Source organism: Suricata suricatta, chromosome 4, assembly GCF_006229205.1.
Source record: "Suricata suricatta isolate VVHF042 chromosome 4, meerkat_22Aug2017_6uvM2_HiC, whole genome shotgun sequence".
NCBI classification, from domain to species: Eukaryota; Metazoa; Chordata; class Mammalia; order Carnivora; family Herpestidae; genus Suricata; species Suricata suricatta.
Genome location: NC_043703.1, coordinates 85,329,779 through 85,357,172, shown reverse-complemented (window position 1 = coordinate 85,357,172; position 27,394 = coordinate 85,329,779). Strand labels below are relative to the sequence as shown.

The window sequence follows — 27,394 nt, the reverse complement described above, 5'->3', positions numbered from 1 at the left end:
TCTCTCTCTCTCTCTCTCTCTCTCTCTCTCGATATATATATATATATATATATATATATACACACACACACACACACACACACACACACACACACATATATATATACATCTCAAATAAATAAATAAAATATATATGTTTATATATTTTTGTATTTAGGACTGTAAAGAGATCAAAGGAGGACGGTTTACTCACTGGGGAATAAAGCTCTCAGTGAGCAACATCTCAGCCGAGGATGGAGGGGACTACGCGTGTCAAGCCCAACTGACACACACAGGGAAGAAGTACACTGTTCTAAACAGCATCACTGTGAATATCAGTAAATATGCTCATATCCCTTGCCTTGGCTTCCTCTTGGCTCTGCAAGGGATGGGTGGCTTTGGATAGCAGTGATTCTCCATCTTGATTTTCCTGAGGGTTAGCAGGCTCTCAAAGTTGCCATTGTTAGAATCAGAGGGGAGAAAGAGGGGGAGCAAAGGGCACGAGGAGTTCAGTTTTCTCATCTGGGAAAACAAAAAGTCAACAGGCTTGGTGTGAAAATGAAATGAGAGTGCGTATGAAGAGCAAGTACGGGGGTGCCTGGCAAAGTACAGGTGTTCAGGACGTGGTGAATATTATATATTGTTACTCTTATTCCCCTCCGCCACCACTACTGTGACTACTTTGCTGGCCATTCCAGCTTTGGCCTCCCCTGCATGCACTCAGAGTTCAGGGTCTCTGGACTTGATGCTCATGGGGTGTCCGTTCACAACCCAGAGCACCAGTTGGCTTGAATATGTGACCTGGAGACTTGAAAACAGAATCTTTGGGGTAGATGAAACCCTAAAGATAATTTAGTGTAAGCTGTTAATTTTATAGAGACCCAGGAGGGGGTAACTTATGAAGCTTGGAGAGCTGGTTAGTGACAGAAACAGAGCCAGGACTAAGGCTTTCAGTGGTCAAATGACCCTTACTTCTTTTCAACACATTCAGCCACAAGTTCTTGCTATTGCCTTTTGCTCTCTTGTCAGTAGGTAGTTGTTTTCTATTTTAGTCACCTAAATGGGAAGAACTGAAGACTAAATATTTCCTTGACTTAGATAGTTATGTCTCACTAATTTCTGTCAGAGTCCAGAATGCTGGGTGGTATCTAGTAATTTCTTAATGGTGTGGCTCTTTTGGGCCACATGTTCAGTATAGGTGGCCTCCTGGTTCTAGGTGGGAAGAAAATTAAGTGTATTACATTTGAGGATTTTTATGCTTTTGGGTTTTACATCGCCTGTTTTCTCTCCAAAGGGAGGCAGAAGTTGTCTTGTTCCCAGATCAGTCCCCTACACCAAGCCCCGTGCCTGGCCTAGATTAGACACAGACTTATTTATTAACAGCATGATTGACAACTATCATGCTCTACTTTTACATACGTAGCCAAAGGAATTTGTTGAATCATAACATTTCAGAGGTGAGATGAAGACTACTTCTAGAGGTCTTTGAGCTCAATAGTCTATGTTTTATGCCACTGCAATAAACACTTATTTATGATATGCCCCAAATTGTTGGAAACTGATAATTAAAAATTAAAAAAAATAATTTTGTATTTAAATTAAATTTAAATTAAAAATTAAAGAAAACCCCCACCCCATCAACCCATTGTTTCTTCTGTTGAGAAGTTCTCAGCCTGGCAGTAGTGGAGCTGGAGATATAAATGAATCATCTTACCATTATGTGGTAAGGATAGAGTTATAGATTATGTCTGAGGAACAGGAAAAGAATCAGAAGTAGCCACAAGAGTGACAAGTAAGTGGCCTTGGAAGGCTTCTAAGAGGAAATGTCCTCTCAGCTGAAATTTGAAGGATGAGTCGGATTTATAGAAGTAAAGAGTGAGACAGGGTAGAGAGACTAGTCTAAGACAAAGCATAAAAGCGTCCACCAGTATACTTTGTGTTGGGTCTGAAAGGAAGTTGGTTAGAGCATAGGTGAGCATGTGGCAAGGAGTGGAGGGAGCTGAGTCCATGGAGTGAAACAGGGTCAAGATTCAGGGGGCCAGTGACACACAGGCTTTGCCGCAGAGCTACTGCAGAGCCTTGGGATGCAGAGTGATGAGGCTGCACTTGGGGTGACCAGACCAGTCTTGAGATGGTTGAGCGAGAGCTGTAGAGGGTCTTGGAGCCTGCAGTCCTCTTTGGCCATCACTGGGACTGGCAGCTGCGGGAGTGCCCGGAATAGTGCTGATCATCAGAACTTGAGTGGAATTGGCAGGGGTCCTTCTTCAGGCAGCAGTTTAGTGGCTCTTTACTAAGTGCCTGCCGAGGCCGGGTCCTGTGCTTAGTAGAGGGAGCATGATAAGGAGGAAAACAGCCAAGACCACTGCTTTGTTGGAGCTTTGAAGTCTGAGCAGGGAGGGGAGGCCAAGAAAAGTCAGATAATATGCCAGTGAGATGTGTAATTACCAAGGAGATTAAGGCAATGAAGGAATGGAAAATATGAGATCAGACAGACAAGGGCCTTTTGAAAACTTCTGGATAATAGTGATGCTGAGACTCAGGAAAGATAAACTGAGTGATGGAGTGGGCAGGATTTTTCCAGACTGGCGGAGGAGCCGAAGTAAAGGCCTTGTAACAAAACAGACCATCGTATGTCTGAATAATGGGAAGTAGGCAGGTGGGCTGGAGCAGTGCTGAGTGAGGGAGGTCATGGGAGGTAATGAGGTTAGAGAAGTAATCAGGGGCCAGAAATGGGGTGGGAACATGCAATCCAAAGCAGAGTATGGAGTTTATTCCAAGAACAATGGAAAGCAGCCAGAAGGTTGAGAGCAGGAGGGTAGCACAATGGAACTTACATTCCTGAAAGCTCAGGGTGTGCACAGAAGGATCCCTGCAGAGGTAGGAGTGGCACGTAAAAGCAGGCACAGAAATGCAGGTGAGATATCGGTAGGCACAGGCAACATGGTGGCACCGAAGATGGAGAGATGTGGCTGGGTTCAAGGAATTTTAGGAGATAAAACCCAGAGGTGTTAGTGTTGGATTGACTATGGGGTAAAGGATATGGCAGGGTCAAGGGGGGTAGGCCCTTTGGCATACACAGTGGCCTCTTTGGTGATATTATTTGATGAAATAATATAACTCTGAAGGAAAACTGGATTTAGGAGAGAAGATCATGAGTTTGGTCATGGGCAAGTTGAGTACTTGGAGGTGCCCATGTGGAGATGTCAGTTAGGCCAAGGCCATGTTTAGAGAAAGGTCTGGAGATGAAACTTGCAAAGTCCTTGGCCTTTAGATGGCAATAGAAGGGTGTATATGATTAAGAGCAACTAGAAAAGAGCAAAGAGTAGAAAATAGAGGGCTTCACTGTGAAGAGGGAGGCACACATGAAGAAATGTTTGTAGGTGAAATTAGTTTGACTTGGTGATTGATAATTTGAAGAAGCGAGAGAAGGGCCATTGCCTAAAATGACTTCCAGATTTTAGCTGTGTGCAATCCAGAGCGAGGTGGTGCATTAACTGGCCAGTGATGCCTGCTGTGTGGAACACACTGAATTTGAACATTTTGTAGAAGGTGCCAATGTTATTGTCATTATAAAGGATATATGGTTTTGTATTTTCCCAACTTCTCCACATCCCACCCCAAATATAGAGGAGGAATGTGGGGCTAGGCAGGTGATTGGTAAATATTGGTGCACAAGTTGGGAAGGGAAAAGGGGAGAAAAATGAGAGGCTGGAAGTCAACACAAGGTAAGACAGGGAGACGGTGGTGAAGGAATGAAAGAGCAGAAGAATAATGGATGAGGACAGGATGTGAAGAATATGAAAAAGTGGGGATGGGGGACGGAGCAGTGAGACATTAGGATCATTATCTCTATCCAGGACCCAGGCCAGAGCTCTGCTTAGAGCCCCTGCTTGGATTATTAGCTAATGAGACTTTATTACACAGTCTCATCAGTTTACATGTATACCAAATACAGAATGGCGAAGAGAACTCTCCTGCATTTAGGGCTCTTCCTTAGCAATCAGCTATTTTTGGTTTAAAAATATGCATTTATGGGGGTGGAATTTCATTATGCCATGAGTTTTGTTTTTCCTTGACTAATGTTTACTGAAGTTCTGCTTAGTGCCATGTTTTCTTTACCTAGCTTTGGCTAAGCAGCTGGGAATGTACCTACGTGATTCTAATGCAATTTCATGTGGGTCTGATTTCTTAGCAGAAACACATGGATATGCAGGAAGAATTCCTAAAATCATTTATCCAAAAAACAACTCAATTGAAGTACAACTTGGTGAGTAAAATTATTGAAGCCATTGAAATCACTAAGGGCAGATGAGTATACATGTTCAGTATAAAACCAGTTAAATTTCATTGAATGTCCTGAAATTTGACAAGGCATTGAAAAAAAATCCATGTCAAAAATGTTGGAAAAAGTTAGCAGGAAACAATTGAATAGAAGAAATAAAGAGGAAAAAAAAAGAAGATATTTTCGGGTCAAGCTATAATAAGTAAATATTGCTATCTGTATTCAACTAGAGTAGAGACACATAATGGAAAACAATAGGCATATGTTAGAATACACAGAAGTTTAGTAAAGGAGTTGTGTAGAGAAAGAGAGGTAAGTGTATGTGTGATATTAGTAAAACGTTAAATGTGAAGAATATGTAGTTCATTTTTTACAGCATATCAGACACAAAACTACATTTTTGATGAATTAAAGAACTACATATAAAAATAAACCCACAAAAGCACCATTGGGAATAAAGATAAATCAGGGCACCTGAGTGGCTTGATTGGTTGAGCGTCTGACTCTTGATTTCAGCCCAGGGTCATGGTCCCAGGGATTAGCATGGAGCCTGCTTAGGATTCTCTTTGCTCCTCTCTCACTCACAAGTGCTTCATCTCCCTCAAATAATAGAATAATGATAATAATAAAAGATAAATTTATGTCCAAATTCAGAAATACTTTCTACACATAAAATCAGTGGAAGAAATCACTGAAGATTAAAAATTAGAGTATCATAAAAAATTTAAATGTCTGTACATATGAAAAAATGGAATCAAAATGTGATAAACTAAGAGAGAATGTTGGAACAGAGATATTAAAAAACAGGTGATATAATATCTTTCAAAAAAACAACAAATCAGGTAATATGAATAATCCAAATGGAGCAAATGAATAATTCACAGAAGAAAAAGAAGACAAAATAGAAGAATATATTCATCTGCAATAAAGGAAATATACACTAAACCAATGTTATCTATCTATGAAATTGGTAAGGATTAAAACACATATAATACCAAATAGTAGCAAGGATGATATAGAGGGTGTTCTAATACATGACCGGCCTGAATCAGAACAATCCCTTTAAAATGTTTAGGTTTAAAACTCTGCAGAGGTTTCCCATCTCACTCAGAATAAAATTCAAAATCCTTGCATTCCCCGCGTGGCCCCACATGGTTGACTTTCGCTTGCTAGCACTTTCCAGGGGCTTGGATGGCACTTCCTGCAGCTCTGCGTTCTGCACTTCTGCTCTGGTCACCCCGGAACGCCTGCTGTTCCTTGAACAGTCAAGCCCACTTCCACCTCGGGGCTTACGCTCATGCTGTTCCCTCTACTTGAAATGCTCTTCCACACACATGCCCATGGTCTGTTTCTTCAGTTCTGTCAGGTCTCCAATGAATGGCATCTCACCTGACCATTGCATCGAAATAGCACACGTCCCTCACCATCATGCTCTAGCCCTCGAGCTTTCTCTATGTTTTCATAAAGTATTTATCACTTAGTACTTATTTGAACCTGTCTTGTTACCTCTAATTCTGTTTGAATCAATACTTCTTAAGAGAAAGCTTTGTGTCTGGTTTGTTCCCTCCAATACCACCAGTGCTCAGAACAATTTCTAGAACTCAGAAGGTGCTTCTGGCACCTGGATGGCTCAACTGATTAGGCATCTGACTCCTGGTTTCAGCTCAGGTCATGATCTCACAGTTTGAGAGATCAAGCCCCGTGTCGGGTTCTGTGCTGACAGTGGGGAACCTGTCTGAGATTCTCTCCCTCTCTCTTTGCCTCTCCCCTACTTGCCCCCCCTTCTCAAAATAAATAGGTAAATACTTTTTTAAAAAAGAAGATGCTCAAGAAATAGTTCTTAAATAGATAAATCAATCAATTGACCTGTATACACTTTGCAGAGGGAAATTCCAGTATGTTTTCAGACCCTTCACAAATACATATAACTTTTGACTCAGTAAATGTAGTAAATTCAGTAGTAAAACTTAGAATGTAGTAAATTCTTCCATCTAGAATTTACTGAGTCAAATTTATATATCAATTTATATATATATATATATATATATATATATATATATATATATATATATACATACACATATAAAAATTGTGCCTACAATGTTCAAGGGAGGAAAAGACATGATTGAACTTTTCAAAAGACAATTGCAAACTTTTAAAAAGAGTAATGTATCAGATTTGAAAAATAACAAACAAAACATCAGGATTGACAAATATAATAACCCAAACAAAAAATTCAATACAGCATTTAATAGCATATGAGACATTTGAAAAAAGAACTAAAAAAGAAATACTGAACTAAAATATAGGTCAGGAGAAAATGTCCAGGATTAAGCACAGAGAGACAAAAGAATAGGAAACATAGAGGTTACAGAAGGAGGAGCCACAGAGCTAACATGTATGTAACTACAGTCCTAGAAGAAAGAGAAAAGAGAAAAATGAGAACAGAAGCAATATTATTTAAGCGATAATCTGAGAAGGTTCCAAACTGATAGACACGTCAATTAAAAGACCCTGGAAGCTAAGAAGACTCAGCAGGATAAACAAAACCAAACCTATACCTTAAAATACCATCATGAAATTGCAGAAAACCAAAACAAAAGGAAAAGTATCTTAAAAGTCAGGGAAAGAAGAAAAAAAAAGGAACCCTCTGTGTGCAGCAGTGAAACCACTGTTTGAATCTTTAGTGGAAATAACAGAGCTTGTACGCTGAAAAAAATGCTGCTAATTTTATAATCAGTGAAAATATGACAAACTAAAAATGACACAATGTGCCAAGCACAGTCTTAAAAGAAAGTACTGCAATGTTCTTTAAGCAGAAAGAAATGTTTCCAGATGGTGAATCAGCTCTGTAGGACGGAATGAAAGGGCAATGTTGGTGTAAACATGTGAGCAAATCTAAATGAATCTTGACTGCATAAGACAATAATAATGATGGTTGTTCATGGAATTTAAAATGTATATGAAATGAGGATTCCTAACCGCATTTGTCTATATGCTGAGAGAAGGTCAAATGTAATTACACTCTAAGACTTTACATTCTCTTAGAAGAGAGTAGAGATATCAGTAATATCAGACGGATAAGTTTGAGGATCTTGTTTTAATATTTAGGGTAACCCTAACATCATAATGATTTTTAAAATATGGATTTTATGGAGTAATAAAAAAATACTCAAGAACAAGGTAAGAAAGAATCCAAAAGAAGGAACAAAAGAAAACAAGCAGGAAAAGACAGATATGGACAGATGCTACAAATAAAATATCTACATAAGATAGTTGACTTACACACACATACATCACCAATTATATGATAGACTGAATGCTCCAAATTAAGATTGTCATACTGGGGGTGCCTGGGTGGCTCAGTTGGTTAAGCGTCCGGCTTCTGCTCAGGTCATGATCCCAGCACTCGTGGGTTCAAGCCCCGCGTTGGGCTCTGTGCTGACAGCTCAGAGCCTGGAGCCTGCTTCAGATTCTGTGTCTCCCTCTCTCTCTGCCCCTCTCCCCCACTCGCACTCTATCTCTCTCTGTCAAAAAAAAATGAATAAACGTGACAAAAATTTTTTAAAAAGAATGTCATAGTGGGTTTGAAACAAGACATCAAAACTCTGGGCTGTTTAAAAGACTAGAAAATGACATGATATAAATGCTAACCAAAGTCATGTTGGTGTAATTATACTAATATCAAAGTAGATCTTAAGGCAGAATGTATTATTAGAGGTAAACAGAGATACTTCATAATGATTGAAAGTTCATATTGGAACCTATAGATACATAATAGCAGGGACTTAAAGATGTGTGTGTGTGTGTGTGTGTGTGTGTACACATACAAAAAGAGAAAATTCAGGATTACAGGGAGAAATTGATAAATCTACGCTAATAATGGAATAATAACAGTATAATTCTACCGACAGTTTTCACAGTCGCTGATGGAACAGGCAGACAGAACAGCCTTCGTGACAAACAAAGCATGTCCAACAAATGGCCTGATGTTCATATTCCAGGGTGCTGTGCCCAACTACAGCAGATTACACGTTCCTTCTAAGCACAGGGAAATGTTTGATAAAATAGACCATAGATTGGATGGGTATAAGAACAGATTGAAGTCATATAAACTACATATTGTCAGACTATAAGACACTTACATTAGAAATAAGTAATAAAATGCAGTTAGAATAACCATATAGGCTGGAAAGCAACCAAATTAAAAAAAAACATGTCAGTAGCTCAGGGATAAAAATAGAAATCAGAAAATTATTTTACACTGAATCTAATGAAAAGATTACACTGAGGTCTAGGAGATACATGGATTTGATCACACACTTGTTAACCTGAATTAGGAAAGGAAGTTGGTTGCATGCTCAGCCCTGAAGACAGGAAACGAGAAGCAAAATAAATCCAACAGCAATGGAAGAGATGAGGTGAAAAGTAATAGCAGAAAATAGCAAAATAATAAATGAATGTGCAATTGAGTGATTAACAAGAAAGAAGTTGGTTTTGTGAAAGTGGGATATGATGGCTAACCCCTGGGTGATTAAGAAAAGAGGGAAAGCACAATATGAGGGGAAAGAGGCCGTCACCATAAGTCATATACACACGGAAAATATCACAAAAGGATATTCTGAAAGATTTAGTGCCAAATGATTTGAAAATCTAAAAAGAAATGGGCAGTTCCTATAAAAATCAGTACAGAGGGTCTGATACAAGATTTCAGAATATGAGTAAGACTATAAATTTAAAAATCTTGCCAAGAACAAAATTCTGGATCTAGTTGGCTTTCCAGGCAAGCTGTACAAAGCATTTAGGAAAGAAACTTAACAAATTTAAACAAATTGTTTCCCAGAGCAGAAAGGGAGGAAACAGTCATTAACTCATTATGTTAGGTCAGGAAAATCCAACCCTTAAAACCCCAAATGAACGTTGTTACAAAGGAAACTTCAGGCCAAACTCCTTCATCAACACAGGTGAAAAATTCTAAACACATTTTTAGCAAATTTATTTTAACCACGTACCTAAAGACTGATACATTGTGGCTAACTCGGGCTTACATAAAACAATGCCAAGTTGCTTCCTATTAGGTAATTCATTCTTTTATTTTGCATTAACAAAATAAAGGAGAAAAAATAATGCACTCACCTCATAGACACCGAAAAGCCATGAACACCTGAACTAGAAATTTATTATTTTTCAAAAAAAAACCCTAGCTTTGAAACTAGGAATGTAAGGGAACATATTTAATCTGATTTTTAAACATCTATCTTTAGGAACCTATAAAGGAAATAACACACTCCGGACTCAACTACTAAACACGTTTCTTTTGTTTTGAGGGAGAGCCAAAATCTCAGTAGATTTTCGTGTTTGCTGAATTTGTTTATAAAGTTCGTATGGAAATGTAAAGGCTGACTAATAGTTAAGACACTCTTGTCCCAAGCAGGCTCCACTCCCAGCACATACCCTAATGTGGGGCTCGATCCCATGACCCTGGGATCATGACCTGAGCTGAAATCAAGAGTTGGATGCTCAACTGATTGAGCCACCGGGCGCCCCCACCCCATACTATTTTCTTGATGGGGTGAAGGTTGTATGGATATGTGTTTTACATTTATATTCTATACATTTTCACTATACATGTGTTACAGTTTAGAATTTTAAATGTGCACAGGATAGGGGTCATGATTGGTGAAGTATTTGGAAGATTTAGAAATAGAAAAACAGAGGTCATGTCTTTCTCTAATGCGTGACCTTGGGGGCAAACCACTAATCTATCTGAACTTCAGTGTTCTTATCTGTAAAATGGACCTTATAGCACCTCTTCTTTTTTTATGATAGGATAGTTTTGAGAATATCAAGACCTAAGGGGACAATGTGAGTTCTTTGCTAAGTTTCCTAAGACCAGAACTATTTGTGTCCCTGATACTGTGGAGGACATTGGCCAGAAGCTGATGACATCTAGCAGCATATGTATATCTCTTTACGGTAGATACTCTGGAAAGCCACTTATCCCTAGGATCTCTGTCCAAGGAGAGAATGAAGTAGATTAACCTTGACCTCCAAAGTGTATTTTTGGTAATCAAAAGTATTCTGGGCTCAAAAGCAAGGAGAGTTTGTTTAGCTGATTATTTTTATAGACTTTGCATGTAATATTTATGAATTTGTTTTTACAGGCTCTCCCCTTACTGTAGACTGCAATATAACAGACGCGAGGGATAATACAAATCTCCGGTCCTGGAGAGTCAATGACACCTGGGTGGATGATTACTACAATGAATCCAAACGAATCAGAGAAGGATTTGAGTAGGTGGTGTACTTTTCTGACTTCCCTATAGGTTGGCAAGACTTTCTTCATTTAAATTATTTTGGGGGCGCCTGGGTGGCTCAGTTGGTTGAGCATCGACTTTGGCTCAGGTCATGATCTTGCAGTCCATGGATTTGAGCCCCATGTGAGGCTCTGTGCTGAGAGCTCAGAGCCTGGAGCCTGCTCTGGATCCTGTTGTCTCCCAATCTCTCTCTCTGTCTCTCTCTCTGTCTCTCTCTCTGTCTCTCTGTCTCTCTCTCTCTCTCTCTCTCTGCCCATCCCACATGCATACCTCTCTCTCTCAAAAATAAAATAAGCATAAATTATTCTGATGCTAGTACGCTGTTTTAGTGCTTCCCACAGATTCCTCATCAGTCCTTCTGGCTTTGTCTCTCGAAGACCTTGTCAGTGCTTTGCACAGCAAGCCTCTGAGTCAGGGGAGTGTGAGGTGTTCATGTTATCGATCCTGCTTACACCCTAGTCGGACAGATGAGGCAAAGCATCAAGTATGGCCTTCATGCAACAAGGCCAATTACTCACAGCTTAAAACCAGCCTCGTTCCTGTGTAGTTGTATCACGAGCTATAGACCTTCAAGGCCTCAGCAGCAAAACAGGCAGCCACACAGGGACTCTTGGGGGAGACAGGGCTTAATCATTAGCTAATTGAGCGGTATAAACCCAGTTTGGGATGGTTTAAATTGGGTGGCATAAATCAGGACCACTGAAGTAGGAGGGCAGGAGGAATGTGTTGGAGGCTGCAGGATGGCTAAGTTAGGATAAGCGGGAGAACCAGGCCAAGGCCCTGGAGAACTGAAGATCTGCCTGTAGCTAACAGAGCCACGCTTCCTTGTCGCCTTCCAGAAGAAAGTGCAAACTCTCCACACAGCTCACTGAGCCACTCGTGAAGCCTCCTCAACGCAACACGATGGCCCAGAGTTCTCTGGGAGAGACTTTTATTCTCTCGACTGAAGATGATACAGTATGTTGGGTAAGTATGACTCACATATAAATGGGTGGCTCTTCTCTTTTTCAGGTCCTACGTTCCTTTTCAGAAGCATATTTTTTACACAGTGAACATAACCTTCTCGGAAGTGAAAATGGAAGATTATGGCCATCCTTTCATCTGCCACGCTGGGGTGTCGGCAGCATACTTTATTTTAAAACTCCCAGGTAATCATTCGGCTGGGTACACGCTGTTCAGAGGGCTCAAAACAATGACAAGGAGACACATATGAACGTTGTGAGGCATTAAACATGCGGTGTGAAGCAGCAGAGTGATACTCAGTAGAAAAACTAGGCATTCATTTCCTGTTTGGAATTTGATGGTTTTAAGCTCATTTCCAGAGCAGAGGATGTCAATCCCCCTGAAGGTGATGAATGGCCAACTCAAGAATTCCCGGCCATCATTCCTGTCTCCCTGCTAGGGGCTTTATGAATCTCATAAGTATTGCATGGCCTGCTCTTCTTATGACCACTACAGCACCAACATCTATGAAGCTCTACATTACAGGTCCCCAGACATGAGTCTCCTCAATGGGAGGGGTGACATTGTTGTTCCAAGAGCTGGGGAGGGACAAAGAGAAGTGGAGGATGGGTAGGAAGGGCAGATCCATCTAACAGAAGCTAGAGGTTCAAACGGGTGGTCCGAGTCAGACCGGGCACCAGCGGGCAGAGCAGATCCACTCGGTTGTGCTGGGATTTAATCAATGGATTCCTATTTCTGTTGACCCAGAATGTGTTTTAGTTATGATGCTTTATTGTGCCATGTATTTAAAGATGTGCAGTAGTGCATGGCGATGTCTTCTACCTCAAACTGTTTGCAGGATGGCGTGACTTAGGGCAGATCATGATAAGTTCTTTAAGGAGTAGTTTTTAAAAAAGTAATGTGCTCTGGGGGTTCAAAGCAAAGAGAATACCCCCTTCTACCACCCGGGCCATCCCCAACACACACACACACACCTTCTAGTGAGGCCTGGAGCTTCAGAGAGGGGCTGGAGAAGGAAATGGTGTGTGTGGTGGGTTCTAAGTATGGAGAGACTTTCTCTTCCTCTGTCCTTCTTCCTCTTGTGGAATTCTCTCCCTCCTCGAGCCTCCTCCCATGGCAGCACTGATTTGGGCCGTGGTAAGGGACAAGGTTGTGTTCCTCTTCTCGGAGGTGTGGAAGCATGTTTTCAGGGATTTGGCATTCCAGAGGAACTGGTTCTGCTTCTTGGTCACCTCCCACCCACGGCGTCTGCCATAGTAACTCGGGGGTGACGCCTTTTTCTGAGGCTGTGCCTTGCAGGCAGGCCCCCAGCTCAGAACTTGCTGGCACACGGGGCTCTCAGCCAGGTCAGGGGAGGCAGCTAATGGCTCTTTATTTATGACAGACATCCTGCTGCTCACTTTGGTGCACCTGTGAAAGCAGCCATAACAGTGTTGCATCAGGAATATGCCAAAGAACCCCCAGGGGAGGTCTAATAACCCTGCTCAGGCTCTGCCTCTGGAGAGTCTAGTGCTGACTAAGTAAGGCCTGGCCATGTGTGTTTTGGGAGCGGTTCTCACGCACAGGAGCCATGCTGTATCCACCATCAGAAGCGAGGGTTCTGAATTTCCTTTGCCAGGTTCCCAAGAGCCCATCTGCTTCCTGAAATGTGTGGTCCACACTAGATTATTCTACTCCTGTACACCTGTTATGTAACGGTAAAAAAATTATTTAAGTGGGATCTTCACTGACCTCTAACACATTCCCATTTGGCATTTGTAATGGGATCTGTATAAGAAAAGTATATAATTGACCCTTTGTATTATAGTTATTATCAGATTATTTATGCCTCTATTTGCTGTTATTTGTAGCTCCCGATGTTCAAGCGTACTTGATAGGAGGGCTCGTCACCCTGATCGGTGCAGCTGCGTCGGTCACGTACATCTGCAACATTTTTAAGATTGACATTGTACTCTGGTATCGAAGTGCCTTCCTTCCGGCCAGGACCAAAGAAGGTAAGTGCGGGTAACAAATGAAAACTGCCTCGTGCTAGGTTTCTGCTCACCCCGTGTACCCATTGTAATTATACTTCCACATATTTTACTAGCTTGCCTTTCATGCTGTTGGCACATTGGAAGGAAGCAATCTCCCTGGAACATCTCGTGCTTCAGGGAAACAATTGGTCTATGGTCACCAGCTTTGTTCAGTTAAATAACGCTTGCAGCCAGTAGTGACTGAGCTAACATTTGCGAAGCAAAAAGAGCAAATCATCTTCTGGGTCCCACTGTGACCATTTTAGGGAGCGGCTCACATCTCCTGAGGTTTGTATGAGAAGACAGCTTCTGCTGGAGCAACCAAGTGTCCCCATGTGCACTTCAGCACGCGGGACGCCAGAACGGAATCCTCCTTACAAAGAGTGCTGGAGCTCTTTCTAGGCCCTGTGCTTGGGACCTGAAAGACTTAAGTCTCTAATGCTCAAGGCTGGAGAGAGACCTGGGTTTGCATTTGGCTTTCCCCTTACTCCCGTGAGATCTTAGGAAGTATTTAAGTCTCTTCTCTTTTTTGGCTATAGAATGAAAGGGAACAGGAAGGAAGGAAGGAGAGAAGGGAGGAAGGAAAGAAGGAGAGAGGAAAGAAGGAGAGAGGAAAGGGAGGAAGAAGGGAGGGAGGGAGGAATAGAGGAAGGGAGAGAAAATGATCCGAGCCTGCCTCACAGAGTATTGTAGGAACAGCTGAGTTCAAGCCCAGGAAAGCACTGAGCAAGGATCTGGGGCCCAAGGGGCATCTTGTCATCTGAAAGCTAAAGCCTTCAGCTGCCCTTGTCACTCTGCCTGGTCTGGGAAGCGCGGGTCCTGCCTGCACTGCTCCGCACACAAATGTCCGGGACATCCTGAAACTCTGAGGAGCAGGCATTTCCCACCATCATGGTGGTTTTTTTTTAAAATTTAAATAAAGTGTATTTATTTATTTTGAGAGATAGAGAGTAAGCAAGGGAGGGGCAGAGAGAGAGGGAGACAGAGAATCTCAAGCAGGCTCTGTGGTGTCAGTGCAGAACCCAATGTGGGTTTCAATTCACCAACTGTGAGATCATGACCTGAACAGACACCAAGAGTCGGATGCTTAACCGACTGAGCCACGCAGGTGCCTGCCGTTGTGGTTTTTTAACTCTATTTTCTTGTTGTCTCAGTATGGTTGTGACTTATTAAGTCATTGAAAAAAGCAATACACCTGCTTTAATATCCCCTGATTGGATGGAAAATTAACACATGGCCCAGAGAAGTCTACTCACCTCATGTGCGTGGAAATCCGCACATTTATACCATTCAAGTTCAGAGACTAGCAATGTGGGAGTTCAGGGAAGTGGGTGTCCAAGCATGTTTTAGGAGTATCTACTACTAAGAGGGGCATTATTTACACCAAGTGCCTGAATTGCGTATAAAGAACACAGTACAAATTGTCCATATGTTTGAGAAAACAAGGTCCTAACTTGGACTTTATTCTAAGTTAAATTTCAGAATTCAAAATTGATAGTCTTTATGCAGCATAGAAAGCAATGCATTCTTTTTAAAATTTTTTAATGTTTACTTATTTCTTAGAGAGAGAGAGAGAACACGAGCAAGGGAGGGGTAGAAAGAGAGGGAGACCCAGAATCCGAAGCAGTCTCCAGGCTCTGAGCTGTCAGCACAGAGCCCAATGTGGGGCTGGAACGCAGGAACGGTGAGGTCATGACCTGAGCTGAAGCTGGATGCTCAACTGACTGAGCCACCCAGGCGCCCTGCATTCTTTTTTGATGGCCCAGCTCTTCGTGGAAACCCAGCTCTGCGTGTCCAGTGCAGCCCAAAGCATTTCTAGGCTGCGGACAGTCAGGTGAACATGGGGTTTCCCTCTGGGGCTGTGGTCCCTGCAGAGCCTCCTGTGGCCTTGCCCCTGCCTGCGCGTGGGGCAGGAGACCAGTGCACAGCGACTTGTCTTTTCAGACACCCACACGTGAGTGGCCCTCTGTTTGCTGACAGACAGGGAACTGCTGGGACTTTAGTGGCGTTCCCAGATCTCTGGCTCTGGTGTGCGGCTTGCTCCCTGACTCCCTGGGACTCCCAGGAGTCTGAGAGCTGCGGGGCCTTGCAGCTGTCTGCTGGGGAGGTGGGGCTTAGCAGGAGGAGGTAAAAGGAAGAGTGACTCGTTCAGAGCAGGAGGAGCTGAGCGGAGGACACTCAGGGAGCCCCACCCTCCGCTGAGTACAGGCTACAGCCTGAATCCGGGCTGAGAATTTGGACTTGCGGCTCAGAGTGAGCCAGGGCTCGTTTTTTCTTCTTAATTCCGAGAAGTACTTGTGTACTTTCTGATTCATCTCCACAGCTCCATCTATGAGAGCTACCCCTGTAATTCCTGTCTGAGTGTTGGCTTCGACAATGTGTTAGTGATGAGACTTAAGATTTGTCCCCGATGCTATTTCCAAGCATTGTATCCCTTAGGGATATATCTGGAGTTATTTGGGAACCGTGGAGTAATGAGTGGCAAATACAAATAAGGAAATAGATGAAATGTGTCTTTATTATGATAAATTATTTACTCCAGAGAGATTAGTTATGCTGTATAACATGAGTAATAGGTGTGTATAACTCAGTTTTACTGAGTCATCGGCAGCCCTAATGTCCACGAATTCTGTATGTTTTCTATTAAATTATAGGAGTTACTTTAAAAATCCTCCTTGCAGGCTGTGCATGTGTGTATAAGAGTATAAAATTCCGTTTACACATCTCCTAGAGAGATTTGAATATTCTTCACCTTCTTCGAAATAGGTTTGCAGAGAATATAACAATGAAAACCACAAACAAAGTACAGTGAACAGAGGGTAGAGTGGTAAAGTAAAGCTTGGGGGTAGACTCAATGACAAATCTTGGACACTTTTTAAACATGAGCTTGCTTTGGAAGTAAAGGCAAAGCAGTGACAAGATTCATTGTGCGTTTCTCACAAATACTCTTCCATTGCTCATGAGAGCACAGGGCTTGGTCTGGGACAATTTTCCAAGGAAAAGTTTTGGAGGGAGTCCTTATTTTTAAAGGGTATAATATAATCTTGTCTGCAACAATATTCCCATAGTAAATGTAATAACATATGTAATGTGGCTTTTTTTCTAGGATCTTCCATGTTAAGGCTAAAATGCCAAACCTCGTGTTACTTAGTAAAAACACCTGAAGGCCAAATGGATTCTATCTGATTTTTCCATTGGTCCAGTGTGATCAGGTTGGAGATTTAGCAATACTATAAGAAAAGAAAGTAAGGAGTTAAATAATCTTTAAGCGATTTCTCATAAATATTAATTTATGCAAATAAACATGTATTTTTGCCAAGAGCCAATAAAGCCATATGCAGATACCTTGATATCAAAAGTGGGGCTGAATCTCCTCAGGAAGTAAAAGAAGCTTGGCCAGCACCTACATGAACTGTTACCCCGCCACTATACAGAGGCCGGCTGTATAGCGGGAGTATCTGCCAGAAGGCCATTTTCTCAAAAAAATTTACGAGTAGGTCTACATTTCTACAATTTTTGAGTGAAATAGACAGTTGGGGGGTGTCCAGCTCATCATTATTTATTGCCGTTCACTGTCACTTTCCCAGTTGCTGTTCCATTTACCATGGCTGGGAAGCAAGTTGCCTCAAACGTTTGTGGCACAGGGCAGCCATTTGTATTGCTCGTGGGTTCTATGGGTCAGGACGTGAACAGGTACAGTGGGGATGGCCTGTCCCAGCTCCCCCCAGCTCCTTGATGTCTGGGGACCCAGCTGGAAGACTGGCAGTTGATTTTGGCCATCAGCTGGTGGCCTCAGTTTCTCTCCCTACAGCCTCCCTTGTGGTCCGTGTGGGTTCCTGTGGTCTTCCATTCAGCATGAGGAGGCCCACACGGGCCCACGCAGCATGCTGACTGGCTTCCAAGGGCTAGTGTTTCAAGAACAAGAGAGCCAGGAAAAGCCATATTTTCTCTTATGACTCAGAACCTAAGTTTCTAGTGTCAATTCTACCACATTCTATTTATCAAGGCAGCGATAGAGTCCTAGCCAATTTTAAGGGAGTGGAAGTAGATTCCACCTCTTTGTGTGTGTTGGGGGGGGCGGTGGTCAGTTCTGAAACGGCCTGTGGAACTGGAAATACTGCTAGGGCTATTTTTTTTTTTTTTTTTTAGATGCTGTCTGACACACTTGCACAAGACTAATCGGGGAGAAACTGTGACATTTTCTCCTCCCAATTCTCATCTCAGCCACACCAGAGGGAGCAGTGGGCTTGGGTTTGAATCAAGGCTGTGCTCTTAGCAGCTGAAAGACTAGAGAAATTTCTCAGCTTCCTTACCCATAATCTGAGGATACAAATGTGACCCTCACTGTGACTCTGAGAGACACAGCCATGAAGTGCTGGGGGACAGTTGTCTAAGCGGACCCTTCAAATTGCGGGTGGAGGCAAAAAGCAAAATGGCCTTAGCTTGCTTTTTTGCTATATTGGTTAGTAGATTATGAGTTGATCATTTGGAAGTGAGGAGAACCCACTGCATTTTGAAAACAAGATGTGGAGATAAACATTTCTACTCAGAAGTTTTGAAAGAAAAAAGATTACTAAAACATTGGGAGCGTTTTATATTTTGAATTTTTAAAAGATACGAGAGTCCCTCATGACCCAAGTCTCTTCTGTCTCAAAGTTTGCATGTTACGTAGCACAGAGCACGCACACCTTCAGATGCTTCGCTTAAAAACAGGGAATTGAAACGCTGTCAAAGAGAGAATTCAGGGGTCGCCCGGGTGGCTCCATCGGTTAAGCATCTGGCTTTGGCTCAGGTCTTGATCTCACGGTTTGTGGGTCTGAGCCCCGTGTCGGGCTCTCGGCTGTCAGCACAGAGCCCGTGTTGGATCCTCTGTCTCCCTTTCTCTCTGCCCTCTCCCGTTCGCACTCCCTCTCTCTCAAAATAAATGAAAAAGCATTTTAAAAAAGGAGGGAATTCACTTAGCAAGCTGTTTTTTTTTTGTTTTGTTATTTCCTTTTTTTTTAATTGAGAATGAATAAAGAGAAACAGCTTGAGAGAAGAGAGGCACTGGTGGCAGGGTTTCAGGCAGAGGTGGTGATGAACATGGATGGTCTCTGTAGCTTCTAGACCGGGAAATGCTGTATTTACTGGAGAGGCTCTGTTATGTGGTGAAGAAAGTGCCAAGCTAACCAACCCTTTACCATAAAAAGGATAAATATCATATTTTTAAGTGAGAACATTTAAGTTCTTTCTAAAATGTTTAAAAGCATAAAGTCTTTATGAAATCTTAAAAAACTGTTTCTCATATATCCCCCAGCTTTAGAAAGTCAAGTGTATGACACTAAATTGAATATAGGAAACAATCCACTTACAGAGTGGTGGTACAGACTAGTAACATTGAAGACATTGCACAAGGAGTTTCAGCTCGGTTGGGTTTTTGCCAACTCTAGACACAAATGAATCACCCCTTTGCTACCTGCCTTATGACCCTCATTTATTAAAAAGTGAAACCTGCTCATGATATTAAACTTCTCTCTCTCCCTCACAGTCATAGCCTCCTTTAGCCTCTGTAAAGTCAAGCCCCATGCAGATATTTGGCAACTACTGATAGAGGCCTCCTCCGTCCCACTTCTATCTCAAGGCACTGAAGGCAGAATCACACCAAAAAATGTCCCCATTCTCACAGTTTCCATTAATGACAGGGTGGGGGAGGGAGGCTGAGGAAGAGTGCACCTGTGTGCACATGTGTGTGTTACCATTTTCCACAGGATGACCAGGAAGGTAGGCAGAGACCAGAAGGTTGTCAGTGGTTGGGGTGAGAATTTATGGGAAATGAGAAAAGGCTCCATGTCAACTCTAAAGTTCTGCACACATTCTAACTACAGATCTTTCTTGACACATGATGGGGTTACATCCCAATAAACTCATCATGAGGTAAAACTATCAGAAGTTGAAAATTCATTCAATGCATTTAACCTGCAGAATATGATAGTTGGCCCAGCCCACCTTAAACATGCTCAGAACACTTACATTAGCCTACAGTTGGGCCAAATCACCTAAAACAACACCTGTTTTATAATAAAGTCTTGACCGTCTCATGTGATTGATTGAATACTGCCCTGAATGTGGAAAACAGCATGGTGTATGGGTACCACATGGTAGTCAGGCTATATAGACTGTTGACCCTCAAGATCATGGGCTGACTGGGAGCAGTGGCTTTTTGCTCTGCTCAGCATCAAAGGGAGGAGGGGGTCACATACCACTAGCCTGGAAAAGATCAATTTCAAAATTTGAAGTATGGTTTCTCCTGAATGTGTATTAATTTTATATCATTATAAAATTAAAAAAAATCATAAATTGAACCGCTCTAAGTTGGGGACAATCTTTAGACAAAAATTAGAAGAATATAAAAATTTACCTTCTTTGTTGGGCTCAGAGCCACACCTCTTTTCAAGTCTATTCAATCCAACAAACTTCCACAAAAAGGGAACAGAGAGGGATGGCTCTCTCTTCAGTTCCTGTTAGGTTGGCTGTGAATTTCTAAATAGCCTAAAGGTCAAAAATCACATTTTATTTTTATTTTTTTCAAGTTTCTTCTTCTTCTTCTTCTTCTTCTTCTTCTTCTTCTTCTTCTTCTTCTTCTTCTTCTTTTTTGAGACAGAGACAGTGCAAGTGGGGAAGAGGCAGAAAGAAAGGAGACAGAAAATTCCAAGCAGGTACAGCGTTGCCAGCGCCAGGGCCCAATGTGGGGCTCAAACTCATGAAACCATGAAGATAATGACCTGACCTGAATCCAAGAGTCAGATGTTTAACTGACTGAGCCATTCAGGAACCCCTCAAAAATCACATTTTCTAATGAGACTGTCACTCAAATCTTATAGCCCTGCTTAACCTCCTTACTCATTCATATGACTCATGATTCGAGGATTAATGTCCCCTTCCATGCCCTTCTCAAGATCTTCCTCTCCTTGACCTCTTTACCCTCCACATCCAGCCCCTCATTTCTTTCCTTAAGCCCTTTAAACTCCATGGGCTGCCCTACATCTTCGTGAAGTTTTCTCAAAAGCTCCAGACTGTGGGGAAGTCTTTTTTCCTACTGTTTCTCCAGTTCATGAGGCCATTTGTTATCTTGTAGTGCCTCGTGCTTCTATTTCCAAGTCTGTGAATGGCCTTTCCAGTTAGATGATGTGTCTTGTTCCTCTGTAACAAGGGTGAGCACAGCAACTGTTCCGTGTGCTTGGTTGCTCAATAAATGCTTGGCTCATTCTGGCGATGACAAAATGTGCGGCTGTGTTGGACTTCTCAGTTTCACACAGCAAATTCCTAGAGTCTGCTCAGAAGCTTGGGCTCTAGAGTGCTATGTGCAATTGCGGTGATGGAATTTACTGATGGGTGTGAATTGCGAGAGACTTGGTGGGTTTTGCCGGGTGCAGTTATGAAAGTCTGCCTTTGCCCAGGACCCACGGAGGAGGATGGAGACTCCTGCTTTCAATTTTCATTTTCACCACAGGGAGTGGGGGTCTTAGAGTCAAAGGAGTCAGGTTGGAATTGGGGCTGTGTGACCTTGGAGAAGTGATGCTTATGTAATGGTGACAAGACCATCCTCCTCATAGGTCAGTGCCAATGGGGTAAGAAAACCCGAGCTGTAATTGACAAGTCACTGGAGGCTCAATGTGGACAAATCTGAGACTTAAAATTCTTCACCGGACCTGGTCAGAGGGGGTCAAAAACTTACACTTTTGTGAGTTTTACCTCCAGAAGCCTGACCTAGCTCTCATAGTAAATATCCTACCCCCAGCCGGGGGAGGAGAGAAATAATTCTGAAATATCCTAGAGCACTCTGTTCTTATTAACAAAGCCTGATCTCAAGACAAACTAGTTAATGAAAGCCTTACCCACTAGAGTCACCAGACCCTAACCGACCTGCGCAGAGAGAAATACCAACTCCAGCCAACCTAGCCATCCTGTCCCACCTAAGTGGGGATAAAAACTGAGCAATGCTTGTGAAGTTCGTAGTCCAGAGTCACTAAAGGACTGAGATCTGATCACAGGACCAGAGGCCGCACACGTCCCCACCATGGTCCTAAAGGGCAGTTTATAGCACTTTCTTTTTCCTGGTGCATTTTTATCCAGCTATCAGGAAAAAGTATGAGTCGTATTAAAAGGCAAAAACAGAGTTGAAGAGACAGAAAACAGCAGAGCCAGATATGTCAAGGATGTTGGGATTATCAGACTGGGAATTTAAAGCATTTCTGATTAGTATCCCAAGGGAAATGATGGATAAAACCAGACAGCATGTAACAACAGACAGGTGACATAAGCAGAGAGATGAAAATCCTACAAAGAAACCAAAAAGAAAGAGAGCAATAAACAAAAACCCTGTAATAAAAATGAAGACTTCGGCTCCTTAGTGGAGTGGGAATGGCTGAGCAGAGAATCTCAGCTTGAGGATATCACTCTAGAAACCACTAAAACTGAAAAGCTAGAGAACAAAGATAGAAAAAACAGAGAACAGAATGTCCAATGAAGGTGGGACGCCCACAGAAGGTGTAACATAAGAGTAATGGGAATACGAAAGGAGAAGAAAGAGAGAAAGGAACATAAATATCCAAAACATGAGAGACTGAGAATTTCCCCAAATTAATGTCAGACACCAAACTGCAATCCAGGAGGCTCAGAGGCAGAATAAGCAAACAAGCAAGCAAACACCTAGGCAGAGCATTTGCGAACTGGAGACTATCAAAGACAAGAAAATCAGGACATCCTAAAAGAGGCCAGAGGGATAAAAACACCTTACCTGTTGAGAAACAAAGACGTGAATTGCATTCAACTTGTCCTCAGAAACTACACACAGCCGAAGACAGTAAAGTGAAATATGTAAAGTGTTGAGAGAACGCAAGATGCCTAGTGTGGCAAGCCAGCCAGCTGGGCACTTGGAAGTCACTGAACCCGAGGGAAAAGAACGTCATGGTAGCTGCTCAGATTTTCGCTGTGTTAACATCAGAGAATGTGGTAGGAATAATCCCACGAGTGTATCCCATTTCCTTTTCAGATGGGAAGCTGTATGATGCCTATGTCTTATACCCCAAGCCTCAAAGAGAAAACCAGAGTCATGAGGTGGACACACTGGTGTGGAAGATTCTGCCTGAGGTGCTGGAGAGGCAGTGCGGATACAAATTATTTATATTTGGTCGGGACGAATTTCCCGGACAAGGTATGTTTTGAGAATAAAAGGTAGAAACGCAGTAGATAAAAAGGGGAAGGGAGGTCTCTTTTCCTTCATTGTACAAATGGTGGGGTGGGTGGCTCTGCTCACCTTCCTCATGGACACACGGGGAGTCCTGTACTTCCTCAGCCCACAGCCCCTGAGCCGAGCTAGGACCAGCCCTCATCTCTCTGGGGCAGGATACCTGGGATTCCTGGCTGAAATCACATGACTCTCTCTGCACTAATATGACCAGGTGGTGGATGGCAGCCTTGGCCGAGAGACTGAATGGGAACAAGGGGTCATTTTCCCTCACGCCCTTGAGACTCACTGCTGAGCACAGTCTATCAGCTTGAATATATAAGTCAGCTTACCTCAACCCCCCAGGCCTTTCCTGCATAAATAAAACAGAATTCATTTATTTGTGTGTCCCATTGAACAGGAGGGAAGCTCTGGGCAATGCAGGCAACATCTCTGAACCTCGGTTGTCTCATCTGCCAAATGGGGATGAGAAAGCTTCCTTGACTAGTCCAAGAGAGTGAAATGAGGCAAAACCTGAGCAGAGACCAGTCTGGAGCTTAGCACATAGGAGACATCCACCAGATAAAAGTTTCCCTCTTGACCTACCCTTTTTCCTTCCTGGGACTCTATACAACCAATGGCTGAAATTTGAAATAAGCATCCTTTTCTGGTCAAGAGAAAACCAGGATTACGTCACAGCATTTGCTAGTGGCCTATTCTGGGTCGTTTGCAAAGGTGGCTGAGTACTTTGGGTTTATAGGCTGTTCATGTCTGTGGCGGGCTACAACTGTATCTCAGCCCTCATCTGTTCATGTTATAAAACCATCCTCCAGGAGGAAATGAAAATTTGATCTAATGCTCACCATAAACATGTGGAAGTGCTCGCACTGCATACGCACATTCTGTCACTCACGTATTCAGCAAATATTTATTGAGCACCTACTATGGGCCAGGTGATATTCTAGCCACTAGGAATATAAAAATAAACCAAAGGAAAGAAGAGCTTGATCTTGGGAAGGTCATGATCTATTTTTATCTTCTAAGAGTAAGGAGGATATAAAACTTAGTCTTTATTCCTAAAAAGGCCAAGTTTCACCCATAGCTGGATATTTCAAGAACTCTCCCCAATAAAGCATCAGGGGGTGTTATTCAGTTGCAAGTTAGTCCTATAAGTCCTAAGCCTTTAAGTAGCTGTGAAAAATAAATGGGAAACACAAATATAGATTAACACAGTGTGTGAGCTATCTACAGTTTCCCTGTTTGAAATCTATTTATTAAAAAAATATGTTCATCATCTAATATATAGCAGCCCTTCAGCTCAGTTGGAGATACAAAATTGGGGATCGTTTGGAGTAGTTCACAGGCTGTTGGTGGAGCCTGAGGACAGTGACAACTAACTACCAAAAAATGGGACTTACGAACCCAATTTTTCAGGGAAAGTCAGGAAGGTTCCCAAAGGATGTGATAAATGTTAAAACAAACAAACTTTCATTGGCAAGGCCGGGCGGCTCAGTCAGTTAAGTTTCTGACTCTTCATGTCAGTTCAGGTCATGATCTCACAGTTTGTGAGACACGGGCTCTGTGCTGATAGTATGAAGCTGGCTTGGGATTTTTTCTCTATCTCTCTCCCTCTCTCTCTGCCCCCTCCCTGCTCGCTTTCTCTCTTTTTCTCTCTCAAAATAAAGAAATAAGCTTTAAAAAAAGGTTATGAATCCATTCCGAAATCACCTTTATGACGGGGGCCCGTTTCTAACATTCTCAATAGCACTGAGGTCTCAGCTGGTTCACTCATGAGATAATCCGCATCCTCTTCCCTTATTTCCAGCTGTGGCCAATGTCATCGATGAAAACATCAAGCTGTGCAGGAGGCTGATCATCATCATAGTTCCTGAGTCCCCGAGCTTTGACCTGTTAAAGAACATGTCAGAGGAACAAATCGCAGTCTATAATGCGCTCATCCAGGACGGGATGAAGATCATTCTGATTGAACTGGAGAAGGTCAGGGACTACACGGCCATGCCAGAGTCAATTCAGTACATCCAGCAGAAGCATGGGGCCATCCAGTGGAGTGGCGACTTCACAGAGCAGTCACAGTGCGCAAAGACCAAGTTCTGGAAAAAAGTGAGGTATCACATGCCACCCAAAAGGCTTCCGCCATCTTCTTCTGCCCAGATGCTGAGGCACACATACTGAGACCTCATGGCTGGCAAGTGGGGGGCCAAAGTGGGTATGTCATCAGTGATGGCACTGTTGGCACCGGGTGGCTTATGGACGGACAACGACACATCACATTTGGACCATCCATGTGCAGCTTGCCATCGTATACTTGTGAGAGGGCCTGTGTCTGTGGCTTGTTTTGATCCGAGCTATTTCCTTAGGGAAAGACGTCACCTCTCCAGAAGGTCCTACTTCACTTACAGGCTCTGATGAACACAGAGAGGTAGCATGTGAGCCCTGGGCTGATGGGACGCGTGGACCGTAGAGAGGCAGTGGCGGTGTCAGAAAGTTTGGCCCATGGCGTGGCATCCATGGGGTCAGAGGTGGAAGTCAGGGGATGGCAGGAGGCAAATCCGGGGGGAGGGCGGGTGAGGATAATGGCACTTTTTTCATGACCACAGTCTTTGGAAGCACATTGATACTTAAAGGTCACACAGACTAGTGGGGACCGAGTGTGGCACCCCTGGGATTGCACATTAGTTCCCCTCCTGCTGGGCTCCAGCCTTGAAAGACGTTATCCACCAACTCAAAATAAGTTCAAAATAAGTATCTGTCAAATCCTACGAAGGTTAGAATTCTGAGCCGCATATGAGAGACAGAGGGGTTTCAGCGAAGGGGCGCTGGAATCCCACTGAGGTTCCTCCATTCTATCTGCAAGGCTGTCCCCAAAATGTGCATTTCCACTGTTTTGTACGTGTTCTTTAACATTACGACTCAGCCCTGAGACACATAATTAAGCTGCTAACGATCAAGAAGGGCAAGCTTCTCTCTAAACACTTGCTCATCTCATTCTCAATGTTATTATTACTTGTTCACCACTTTTGGCAGTTCCATTTTTGATTTTCCACCAGTTTTTTGGTGGAATAAAGGATGCCAGGGGGTAAAAATATAAGGGATAGAATTATCCTGGCTTTGCCACTGAAATGTAGGTTGGAAGGTAAGAGCAAAAACGATTCAGTTGTCAGCTGCCGGACTCCCATCTACGTTTGCACAGCTAAGAAGGGTTAGGTGTCAGTGGATAGTGGACAGAAAGGCAGATGACATGGAAGCTGAAGGCCACCACTAATTCTCTCGTGGTGAGGCAAATCCCAGTTCTCTTGGGATAACCTGAGGGGCTAGGACTGAGCTGGGGGCAGGGGTGAGAGGTGAATAGGTCAGAGGAAAGACGAAACACAGGTGTTGAACCCCCGGTTACCTTTTGGCCTGCCTTCTGATAATGACTGATCAGCCACGGAGCCCACTTCCTTTGGTTTCACCCCGCAAATACCGTGAGTCTGCCCGTGAGAAAGTCCCAAGTGAAGACTGAGTCACATGAAATACAGGGTCCAGGAAGGTCTGGTCTTTTCCCAGAAGGTCTACTGAGATAAGCACACATATGCGGAAGTGCCTGGTGCGGGCCACAGTCACAGGCATCGTCTGACCCACCTGGGGCTGGGGGCATAGTCCCCCAGCACCTTCCACCCCTGCCAACTCTGTGGTGACTCAGTGGCCTGCCTGCGGTGGCCCTGCCGGGTGACCTTTCTTTGGCTCTTGATCCTGACTCATATTTTAATAAACTTTTTCTAACAGATGCTTTGTTTGGTTGATTTATCTAGGGCTGTGTCTGGAAAATTGAAGTGGAAAATTCCTTCCTGGTTTCCTTCTTTGAATAAAGACTATTCTATAGATGACGAATCTGCAATGTCTAGAATAAGTGACTAGGGGCGACGGTGGCCCTCACAACTGCAGCACATGGGGTGTGAACGGCTGGAGGCCACACTTCTCAGATCTCAGGTGGAATTCTGCAGGGCCTCCATAGAGGGGGCCCCTGTGCACGTCTGTCCCCCTCGCCCCTCCCCCTCCGTACCCAGGTGGCTTTGAAGGGATGCTGCCATTTGCTTTAATCAAAATCAAACCCTAGTCCTCTGAGAGAGAGAGAGAGATTCTTCCCTTGAGAAGAGAATTGGTCCTTGTGGCTCTGGCTCTGCCCTTCAGGGCCACCTTTTCTCAGTGGCTCTTGTATTAACAACAGCTGTCCCCTCCCACCTTGGATGCTATCCACCCTTGACCAGTTCCTACAAGCGCAACTAACACCTGCAAACTGAAAAGATTTTACAGGAGGAGAAGGTATAACAAAAGAGAATGAGGGGGCACCTGGGGGGGGCTCAGTCTGTTCGAGTCAGACTCTTGATTTCAGCTCAAGTCCTGGTCTCACGGTGCTGTGGGTGTGAGCCCCGCATCGGCTCAGGCTGACAGCGTGGAGCCTGCTTCGGATTCTCTCCCTCCCTCTCTCTCCCTCCCTCTCTCTCCCTCTCTCTCTCCCTCCCTCTCTCTCCCTCCCTCTCTCTCCCTCTCTCTCCCTCCCTCTCTCTCCCTCCCTCTCTCTCCCTCTCTCTCTCCCTCCCTCTCTCTCCCTCCCTCTCTCTCCCTCCCTCTCTCT

The 27,394-nt window shown here is 43.4% G+C and overlaps 1 protein-coding gene across 1 annotated transcript in view; it reads left to right on the top strand.

Annotated features, from left to right (window-relative positions):
* Positions 1-25,101, top strand: part of IL1RL2 (interleukin 1 receptor like 2) — a 33,092-nt gene extending 7,991 nt beyond the window's left edge. Inside the window, exons 2-8 of the mRNA XM_029936204.1 lie at positions 158-317; positions 4,172-4,246; positions 10,426-10,555; positions 11,590-11,726; positions 13,392-13,535; positions 22,585-22,746; positions 24,584-25,101. Coding sequence (XP_029792064.1) covers positions 158-317; positions 4,172-4,246; positions 10,426-10,555; positions 11,590-11,726; positions 13,392-13,535; positions 22,585-22,746; positions 24,584-24,951 — 1,176 coding nt within the window. The 3' untranslated portion in view covers positions 24,952-25,101. The remainder of the gene's footprint in view (positions 1-157; positions 318-4,171; positions 4,247-10,425; positions 10,556-11,589; positions 11,727-13,391; positions 13,536-22,584; positions 22,747-24,583) is intronic.
* The last annotated feature ends 2,293 nt before the right edge of the window (positions 25,102-27,394 follow it).